Genomic DNA, 11,540 nt, shown 5'->3' with positions numbered 1-11,540 from the left:
ATGTTAACACATGTTTCCCATGCCAATAAAGCCCCTTGAATTGAAATTGAATTGAAATTGAAAGACAGAGACAGAGAGAGACAGAGAGAGAGACAGAGAGAGACAGAGATAGACAGAGAGAGAGACAGAGACATAGAGACAAAGAGAGAGAGAGAGAGAGAGAGAGAGAGAGAGAGAGAGAGAGAGAGAGAGAGAGAGAGAGAGAGAGAGAGAGAGACAGAGAGAGAGAGAGAGAGAGAGAGACAGAGACAGAGACAGAGAGAGACAGAGAGAGAGACAGAGAGAGACAGAGATAGACAGAGAGAGAGACAGAGACATAGAGACAAAGAGAGAGAGAGAGAGAGAGAGAGAGAGAGAGAGAGAGAGAGAGAGAGAGAGAGAGAGAGAGAGAGAGAGAGAGAGAGAGAGAGAGAGAGAGAGAGAGACAGAGACATAGAGACAAAGAGAGAGAGAGAGAGAGAGAGAGAGAGAGAGAGAGAGAGAGAGAGAGAGAGAGAGAGAGAGAGAGACAGAGAGACAGAGAGACAGAGAGACAGAGAGACAAAGCAAAAGAGAGAGAGAGAGACTGTATCCTCCGACAAGTAGCAAAGAAGTAGCAGAGACACGTGTTCCCCAGCTGTGTCTCTCTCTCTCTCAAGCACTTTGTTATCAACGCAGAGAACTGCACTGTACAACTATACCCTAATGTCTCTATGTTCAGAGAGTAGGAACTGAAAGTAGACCAAGTTGTTGGATTTCAGGCCTCGGTTTTCATCATTTTACAACAGCGGGTCATCAAAAGGCACCAGCCAGAAGGTTGGTGAGTAAAACCCGTACATTTAGATAACCGTTTTCTGTGTGATGGTCCGCACTCAAAAATATGTTGCATAAAAGGTAGATAATTGTTTTTAAATGATTATTATTTATCACTGCATCAGGGATAGCTTTATTTGCAGCCTTCTCGCTTCAGATACACCACATGACCAGAAGTATGTGGACACCTGCTCGTCGTACATCTCATTCCAAAGTCATGGGCATTAATATGTAGTTGGTCCCCCCCCGCTCCACTCTTCTGGGAAGGCTTTGCACTAGATGTTGGAACACTGCTGCGGAGACTTGCTTCCATTCAGCCACAAGAGCATGAGTGAGGTCGGGCACTGATGTTGGGTGATTAGGGCTGGCTTGCAGTCGGCGTTCCAATTCATCCCAATGGTGTTCGATGGGGTTGAGGTCAGGGATCTGGGCAGGCCAGTCAAGTTCTTCCACACCGATCTCGACAAACCAATGCTGTATGGACCTCGCTCTGTGCACGGGGGCATTGTCATGCTGAAACAGGAAAGGGCCTTCCCCAAACTGTTGCCACAAAGTTTGAAGCACAGAATTGTCTAAAATGTCATTGTGTGCTGTAGCGTTAAGATTTCCCTTAAGGGAAAAGGGCCTAGCTAAAAACCATGACAAACAGCCCCAGACCATTATTCCTTCTCCACCAAACTTTACAGTTGGCACTATGCATTGGGGCAGGTAGCGTTCTCCTGGCATCCGTCAAGCCCAGATTCATCCGTCGGACTGCCAGATGGTGAAGTGTGATTCATCACTACAGAGAAGGTGTTTCCACTGCTCCACAGTCCAATGGCGGAGAGCTTTACACCACTCCAGCCGACTCTTGGCATTGGACATGATGATCTTGTCAGTTTGGAACTGTTTGGAACTCTGTGTTGCAACTGAGGACAGACGATATTTCAGTGCTACGCCCATCAATACTGGCCGGTCCCGTTCTGTGAGCTTGTGTGGTCTACCACTTCGCGGCTGAGACGTTGTTGCTCCACTTCACAGTAACAACACTTACAGTTGACCGATGATCAGCTCTAGCAGGGCAGAAATTTTACAAACTGACTTGTTGGAAAGGTGGCATCCTATAACCACGTGCCACGTTGAAAGTCACTGAGCTCTTCAATAAGGCCTTTCTACTGCCAATGTTTGTCTATGAAGAATGCATTACTGTGTGTTCGATTTAATACACCTGTCAGCAACGGGTGTGGCTGATATAGCCAAATCCACTAATTTGAAGGGGTGTCCACATACTTTTGTATATATATATATATATAGTGTACATCAACCACGTTCTTATCTAGTGTTGGAAAGAATTGTCATATCCAGGTGTGAAGTGGGTGAATCGGAGATGATATCAGACAATGATGCCAAAACCAGCAGCAGGAAAGGTTGAATATAATGCACGGGAACGGCAACATGTATCCATGTACCCCAGCACGCCGTCATGCGCTGCACGCCAACCCAATGAGGGGGGCGCTCCCATTCTGGAGGCTTTCCTGATTGCGGGTCGGCCATTGTATACTGCAAAGCGGTGCAACAAGCGTGTGACAAGCACATTCTTCCCTGGCTTGTTTGCTTACATAAATGTGCATAATGGCTTGGCACTATAAATAACCACCCTTTTGAATGAACCTTCGATTAAAGAAAGGGCCAATAATGAGTTGGCGGAATTAGGGGGGGGGGGGGGGGGGTTAACGATTGTGAGGGGGGGGGGGGGGGGCATGGAGGCGAGTCGGAGGGCTCCTGGCCGTGTATAATCACTTCATTCATCCAAATAAGAGCCCCAATAATTACTTTAGGCTGTGTGGAAGCTATATGTGGAGATGGGGTTGGATGGAGAGGTCTTTAAAAGAGCCTGAGCAAAGTGAGAGAAGGATATGGAAAGGGAGAGATATGGGAGGATGGGAGGAAGGTGGGAAAGGAAAAAAGAGGGAGGGAAAGAAGAAAAAGAAAAAAGAAAAGAGAAAGGGAAAGAACAGAGAGATAGAGGACTAGAGAGGGAAAGAACTGAGAGAGGACTAGAAAGGGATAGAGCATTATTTTCTTTCTTTTTTTTTTAGATGTAGCCGAATATATTTAGAAGCGTTTTTCATTCAAACTATTGTTTGTTCCCCGCTTTGTTTATTCATTCGTTCATTAGGAGGAGAAAAGGAGATAGAGGAGGAGAAGAGATAGAGAGGGTAGCGTATGAATGAATTGTATGAATGTCATTTAGTGTTGGAGGGCTTTTCTGTACATGCATATCCATATGCCATATGAGTTGCTCCCGTTTCAATATATTTATGGTTTATGATGCCTAATTAACAACTAAAGCCCCCAAAGTACTGAATAATTTCGACCAACCTTGATAGACTGTTTGATGGTTGACTGTCTTTGTTTAGGTCAGGACCCACCTGATCCTGTTTGTTTGTGATTAAATTCAATGAGATTCCCTGGACATGTTTCTCGAATACCGACAAAAACCACAGAGAACCAGCTATGCACGAACACTGCCAGACAGACGCACAATTTGGTAATAGATAGTGAGAAAGTTGTAAAAAAATATATATATATAAACGGCACCTAGGCACACACGTCGCCACTCGCCAGTGACTTGATAAACAGTTTATGGCCTGGCAGCTCAATGTGTCCCTACAGTAGCTACTACTTGCTAGCTTTATTGAGTTGGAACTTAGCTAGCGAGCTAGTGGTTTTGGGCACTGATAAACAGCCTGTATCTTGTGCTTATTTACGATATTTTGTACAGCTGATGAGGAAGTTGTAGACGTGTTATTGTTCTCAGAAATCAGTCCTGAGAGCGCAGACAGCTTTTCCTGACTTTCCAGACTTGACTAGACTGCATGCATATTTTTTAACATGATAAATACTACACCAAACACCTTAGTTAAGTGTAAAAAAGACATCTGCAAAAAACGTCTAAATTGTAATTACATATTTCTTAATTTATCCTAAATTAAATCAGACTATTTTAAGGAAGTGACTATTTTAAGGAAGTGACTATTTTAAGGAAGTGACTATTTTGAGGAAGTGGCTATGTTGCTGCTACGGTAACTCAGGGGGGAGGACAAACAACAGTCTCTGCCAGGGTACGATATGTGATAATAACACACCCGCATCAAACCACACCCCCAAGACAACTCTCGTTTGTCTTCAGTCATGGCCGCTAGCGTTTCTTAAAGAGCAATGAGGGTGTGTTGGAGATGTATGTTATTATGTGATGCACAACGTTGACCATTGGCCAGAGAGACTTCATGGTAGTTCTCTGTATTACATTTTTTTCGAAAAATGTATTATAAGTGATATAAATATTCAATTCAATTTTTTTTATTAGGTGCAACTGGGTACAATATCAGACAATACATGTCTGGTATCCATGAGGCTGTCCTAATATGGACATCGTACACTTGTCCAATCACTGCATCTCCAGGACTCAATTCTACAGAAGTATTTACAAAGGCTTATTAATGAAAGTAACTAGGAGGTTATTGTAAAGTGTAACCCGACTCACGACAATCTGCCCGTTGCTTTCCTAACTAAACAGATGCCAGAGTGACTGGGGAAGATAAATCCGAGCCAAACCTAGTCAGACACGACAGGCCTTGAACAAATGCATTCTTGTACAAACAGAGTATGGATTTGGAATAGATCGGACCTGTCCACGGTCAAAAGTACAATATCTCTCCTTTAGCCTATAGCTCTATTTGACACATAGAATAAGCATTTGAATGTATTTAGAGAGGCTATAGGGCTTTTGCCTCTAGGGGTGCTCTTCAACCAAAAAGAAGTCCCCTAAATGGACAGACACACAGAAATTACATTATTGGACAAAGAGGGGCACACCTCCAGTCAGCAATTACGTTTCTGTACAGCCTCTTTTAAACATACTAGGTTTTATTTTAGCAGAGCCGACAAAAAAACATGCGTTGCCAAACCGAAACGATTATGGACATTTGCAGCGTTGCTGTCTTTGCGATGACTAAACACCCTTTCCCCTTTTCTCCTCTAGGCGACACTACATCCGCCGTGACCTTTGACATTTCCAAGGAGGGCAGTGAGCTCTCAGTGGTGGAGCAGGCCAACGTGTGGCTCTTCCTCAAGCTGGCCAAGGGGCAAGGGCGAGGCAAGGGCAAGGTGAACATCCAGCTTTTGCAGCGTCGCCGACAGAAGACCAAAGCTCCAGGCTTCACCGAGACCCAGGGCGAGGAGGAGGAGGAAGAGTTGGTATCTGAGAAGATGGTTGACACGCGGCGCAGCGGCTGGCACACGCTCCCCGTGTCGCACAGCATCCAGTCCCTCCTGGAAACCGGTGGCAGCGTCATCGATCTGCGAGTCTCCTGCCCGCAGTGCACCGAGGCGGGCGCCACACCCATCTTGGTCCCCACCGAGGGCGAGCAACCGGGACGAGAGAGGGAACAATCCCACCGGCCATTCCTCATGGTCGTACTGCGGCCCGGCACGGAGGAACACGCTCGCCGACGCGCCAAACGCGGCCTGGAGTGCGATGGAAAGATGCATATCTGCTGCAAGCGGCAGTTCTATGTCAACTTCAAGGACATCGGCTGGAACGACTGGATCATCGCGCCGCCGGGCTACCACGCCAACTACTGTGAGGGCGACTGCCCCAGCCATGTGGCCAGCATCACGGGCTCCTCGCTGTCCTTCCACTCCACCGTCATCAACCACTACCGAATGCGGGGCTACGCGCCCTTCCAGAACATCCAGTCGTGCTGCGTGCCCACGCGGCTACGCGCCATGTCCATGCTCTACTACAACGAGGAGCAGAAGATCATCAAGAAGGACATCCAGAACATGATCGTGGACGAGTGCGGCTGCTCGTAAGAGACAGTGAAAGAGAGCAACATAGACTCATCATTAACAAGGAGACACTGTTGGGATGATAGGCCGTTTAACCCTTCAAACAAAAAAACAATACCTTTTTTGGGAGTCATGTAAAAATGTGTTGACTGACTGATCCGTCCGTTTCGTCTGATTACCTGACGGGAAATTGTGAAGTCTCTGTGGCACTTTCAGATAAAAAAAAAAAAGAGATACAGAATATATTTTTGGGTTGAATGGAGAGCAAAAGTGGGACTCATGTGATTCCTGCATCTCTGCACTGCAATGAACATGGAACAATTTTCCCTGAAAGAAGAACTATGCAACTGATCAAGTATTACCGTGTGATCTTTTTAAATATTTCTTTCCACATTATGGGATGTTTTGATGTATTTTTTAATTTGTATACAAGGAAGACTTTTTGATAAGTTTTTTGTTGTTGTTTTTTGTGTTTCAGTTGTTTTCTATTGTTACTGTTGAGAGATACTTGAAAGAAATAGGTTTGACCAGCTACTGGAGCCAAACACTTTTATAATTAATAACAAGTTTTATTATTATTATTATTTCTGAACTATTTTGTCTTTTTTACATTAAAAAAAATATTAATGTTGAAATTTGCACTATACCAACATTCTTGCCACATTGACGGTTGTGGCAATACACCTGAAATATGTAAATACATATACAGTATACACTACAGCTACAGACAGTCTCTCAAGCAAAGTAACATATGAAGAGTTTTTTTTTCAAAACTGTAAAAAAAAATATATATAAATGAGCTTTTATAGTTGAAACAACTTCTGAAAGAAATTGGGTTGGGTCTATCCTAATCGTGGCGTGGAGTTGTTCAATGACAGACGTGTATTTGTTTGAAATCTATCACTTGATGGTTTATTTCAGAGACAAACGATCATGTCGTTTAGCTAAACCTAGTACTGCTAGGTTTACACAGTCAAATGTAACAAATAACTACTTTTTTCATATATATAAAGAACTGTACAAATGTTACGTATGACATCAATACTTAAATATATGAAACAATACAAATCAGTAGTGTAATATGAGATGTGTATGTAAAACATTTACATTTGACCTTTTAGTAATTTAGCAGATACTCTTATCCAGAGTGACGTACCATTGCATTCATCTTCAGATATCTAGATGAGACAACCACATATCACAGTCAAATATACAGGATATGAACATTCCATTCCACCTAAACAATGGATATATATATATATATATATATATATATATATATATATATATATATATATATATATATATATATATATATATATATAAAAACACTTAAAATATTTTAATGAAACATCTGAGAACAGTCATTTTTTTACACACACATGAAGGTACCCATAAAAAATCATTTCTGATGTAAAAAAACACAAATGTGAAAAATTGGTGGATATAAAAAAAAATTGGAAATAAACTCTTCATATACAGTACATACTACAGCTACGGAACATAGTCTCTCAATCAAAGTAACACACCAAAGATAGGAGCACCATTAGCTTTCAAGTTGAGCAGTTTACCAGAAGGACAATCTCTAATGAAGCATCTCGATTAATATTCCTAACAACTAGTGATGACAAAGAGAAAAAACACTCTGATGTAGGAACACCATGAATCTTACACTTAAAAGTCCTAAAAAAAAATCTATTCCCGACGGTTAAATGAATTTGATTTTTTTTCCATAATTTTCTTTCTTCAACACTTATTTCACTGCCATTATCTTGTTCTAAATGATAAAACAAATTGAAATTGGAGAGCAGTGGTGTTGTAGACATGTAACATATATGATAATTAACATACTGTATAACATGAAATGTCCTAAATGACAAATATATAAAGATCATTGAATGTGTTTTCATTTGGTTAATTATTCTTCCATTGGCAAAAGAGAAGACTCTGAAACATTTGGACAACTTTACATACTCTTAAAGTTACTGAAAATAAGGTGTTATATTGCTTTGTTGTACAAATCACAAATGTCGCTTGTGGATATGTTTTTATATAATTTATTTGGCAGCAATTCTTTGCTTCACTATTAAACACAATGAGTTGTACAAGTTCTGTATTGTGTTTAATTTACATTTTCAGTGGTACTTTACCTCAAGCATCCCGGTAATGGATCAATAATACAGTTATGGAAACATCAGAATGCTTTACATTTTTTTAATGGTTCTACACTAAACAAAAATATAAACGCAACAACAATTTCAAAGATTTTACTGAGTTACAGTTCATACAAGGAAATCAATAAATTGAAATAAATTCATTAGGCCCTAATCTATGGATTTCACATGACTGGGAATACAGATATGTATCTGTTGGTCACAGAAGTTTAAAAAAAGATAGGGGCGTGGTCAGTATCTGGTGTGACCACCATTTACCTCATGCAGCATGACACATCTTCTTCGCATAGAGTTGATCAGGATGTTGATAGAGGCCTGTGGAATGTTGTCCCACTCGTCTTCAATGGCTGTGCAAAGTTACTGGATGTTGTCAGGAATTGGAACATGCTGTCGTACACATCAATCCAGAGCATCCCAAACATGCTCAATGGGTGACATGTCTGGTGAGTATGCAGGTCATGGAAGAACGGGGACATTTTCTTTTTCCAGGAATTGTGTACAGGTCCTTGCGACATGGGGCCGTACATTATCAAACTGAAACACGAGATGATGGCGGTGGATGAATGGCACGACACGGGCCTCAGGATCTCGTCATGGTATCTCTTTGCGTTCAAATTTCCATCGATAAAATGCAATTTTATTCATTGTCCGTAGCTTATGCCTGCCCATACCATAACCCCATCGCCACCATGGGGCACTCTGTTAACAAACGTTGACATCAGCAAACCGCTTGCCCACACAACACCATACACGCTGTCTGCCATCTGTCCAGTACAGTTGAAACTGGGATTCATCCGTGACGAGGCCAGTGACCATGGAAGGTGAGAATTCTCCCTCTGAATTTGGTTACGACGCTGAACTGCAGTCAGGTCAAGACCCTGGTGAAGACGACTAGCACGCAGATGAGTTTCTGAGACAGTTTCTGACAGTTTGTGCAGAAATTCTTTGGTTGTCTCATCAGCTGTCCAGGTGACCGGTCTCAGACGATCCCGCAGGTGAAGAAGCCGGATGTGGAGGTCCTGGGCTGTACTCATGAAGCCAGGTTCCGAGACACAGATTAAGCCTAGTAAGAAGTGGTGTGTATTCATGGATACCAAGGGAAGCCAGCCCCCCCCCCCCCCAAACAAATACCAAGAAAAAAATATATAAAATAATTTATCTTTCGTCTCTCATAATTTTCCTTCAATTCTCAAGAGGTTGAATGTATCTCACCAGAGAAAGCATCCGAGAAAGGGAAACAGCGCCCCTCTGTCTCTGTATGTGTAGCCCATCAATCTGAGGCTGTCTGGTCAAAAAAGAGTATTACATTGTTGCACTGAATGTAAGGGAAACCAGCGAGTAGTTGGCCTCCCTTGATTAAAACATTTAAAAAATAACTGAAGGGTCCTTGTGCACCAAAAAAGAAAGTTTAGAAGGTGTCACACCAATCACATGACATCATTGACAGGAAGAACTTGGGCTGCTGCATCTCATTGTGTTGTTGTTCTCCGATAGCTGGATAACTGGCTAAAATGTTCCCTTTTTTAACTTCTTATGGCTGCAATCCCGTTAACAGGATAAGTGTCATCAACAAACGCTGAATAGCATAGCGCTACATTCAATAAATATTACTACAAATATTTATATTCATGAAATCACAAGTGCAATATAGGAAAACACAGCTTAGCCTTTTGTTAATCCACCTGTCGTGTCAGATTTTGAAATTATGCTTTACAGCAAAAGCATCTCATTGTGTTGTTGTTCTCCCGTGGCTAGATAGCTAGCTAAAATGTCCCCTTTTTTAAATTAGCCATGGATGGAGATAGGGATTTGGACTTGTTGTTTTACTCAATTCTCCATACTCTGCAATGATTATAAAGGGGATTCTGATCCAACCATAAATTCATACATTGTGCCCCTGGCCTGAGAGGATGGACGTTCAATATGTAGCTAGATGTAGAAGGCTAATATTAACTAGCTGGCTCATCGTTGCCCATGAAAGGAAGGTAGGCTAGCGAGCAAGTATTTTAGCCAGGTGGCCAAGGACAACAAAAACTAAAAGGGTGCACTGTATGACAGACTCATAGACCGTTTAACCAACATGAAAGAGAGGAGGATGTCATTGCCATTTCTCTAGGGTGAGGCAACACACACATAAATCAGAACCATGGACAACCATGGACAGCCACATCATATTTAGCTTACGTTGATTGGAATAAATAGTTGCCACTGTATTAGACTAAGCATTGGTGATTAGATGATGTTGAAATGGTGCTGGAATAGTGGAGGCAGATCCTGTTGTCTTTGTGACTTGCGGTAACTCTCCGGTGTTCTAAATCAGTAGTTGTTTAGTAGTCTCAAAATGTAGGAAACATTAACTTGATTGACCGTGTTGTAGGTAACTGTTTGTTTCATTCAATATGCTTTGTGGACTCCACCGGACAGATGTTGCTTTCCGGTTTTGTGATGAAACAAAGGTGTGGTTGAATGTATTCTTGTTGTGTGTTATATAACGGGGCAATTATCACAACACAGAGGTTGTAATATGGCTTTTTTCCTGGCTTGGCTACCCCAGTGATTTTACCCACACTCCTCTACTGCTGGTGAAGCTACTTCAATAGAGATTCTTCATGCAGCATGCTATTTAGTCCAGGACCAATAGCACCATGCACAGTATACTGTATTCTGGTGCAGACACATTTGTAGAAAATAGAAATCATATATCGGCTGACTGCCTTTGGTTTAGGAGGAAGTGGACCAGCTGTGGAGGCAATGATGCTTTTCCTGTTCCTGCTGCATGTGTGAACACGGTCGGATCCTGACGAGAACTTCACAGCTTTGGTACGATGTTTGAAGAAGGGTTAGAAGGCATCTGCCTGAGACAAGGGCTCTGGTTGGACACTCTGAAGACACATTCGTCCCTCCTACCTTCCTTGAAGAAGTATATACCTCAACTAACCGTTGCCCCCGCACATTGACTCTGTACCGGTAACCCCTGTACTTTATATAGCATCGTTTGTTATATTACTGCAGCTGTTTAATTATTTGTTACTTTTATTTTCTATTTTTTACTTATTAACACAGTTTTCTTAATTAAAACTTCTAAAAGCATTGTTGGTTAAGAGCTTGTAAAAGTAAGCATTTCACTGTAAGGTCTACACCTTACAAATTTGATTTGATTTGATTTATATAGGACCAACAGTGGCTGGACTGATTCATGAAAATTAATTAGGTGCTAACGTAAGCTATATGCTAACAAGACAAACTACTATACACAAACACATTGACGGCTGTGATAAATCATTCATGGACTCATTTCAAGGTAAGAAGGTTAAGACATTGTTAAAAATCAAAGCCTTTGTCCCGTGCTCTTGCATACTTCCTGTCATGGACTTGGTAGAAACTCCCTCCAGCTTACTCTAAATCCAATGCTTTTAAACCCATGATTGGGGAGAAGGGTTGAAAATGCAGACGCAATCAGTCATGGACACAAAGTAGAGATTGGAACTCCCTGGCAGACAGACTGGCCCTGCCACAAGGCTAGTCGGCTGGATGCTTGTGAATGACATTGAGCCGTAGTCGCAGGGCTGTCTGACCATAAACAAGGAGAGCAGCAAACATTCCACAGCTTCAAGGACAAGAGACTCGAGTGCTCCCTGAAACCCTCTGATACCCCCTTGGCCCAGCGTTGTCCGGGTTTGGGTTTGGCCGGGGTAGGCTGTCATTGTTAATAAGAATTGTTTCTTAACTGACTTGCCTTGT

At 42.1% G+C, this 11,540-nt stretch overlaps 1 protein-coding gene across 1 annotated transcript; it reads left to right on the top strand.

The window, feature by feature from the left end:
- The first annotated feature begins 2,234 nt into the window (after positions 1 to 2,234).
- LOC120039076 (inhibin beta A chain-like) lies at positions 2,235 to 5,649 on the top strand. Its single transcript, XM_038984604.1, has 2 exons — positions 2,235 to 2,316; positions 4,817 to 5,649. The coding sequence occupies exons 1-2, from the start codon at positions 2,235 to 2,237 to the stop codon at positions 5,647 to 5,649; spliced, it is 915 nt and encodes a 304-aa protein (XP_038840532.1).
- Positions 5,650 to 11,540: the final 5,891 nt, after the last annotated feature.

This window comes from Salvelinus namaycush, unplaced genomic scaffold (genome assembly GCF_016432855.1).
Source record: "Salvelinus namaycush isolate Seneca unplaced genomic scaffold, SaNama_1.0 Scaffold251, whole genome shotgun sequence".
NCBI lineage: Eukaryota > Metazoa > Chordata > Actinopteri > Salmoniformes > Salmonidae > Salvelinus > Salvelinus namaycush.
Note: the sequence above shows the minus strand (reverse complement) of the source record. Positions and strands in the feature narration are given on the sequence as shown.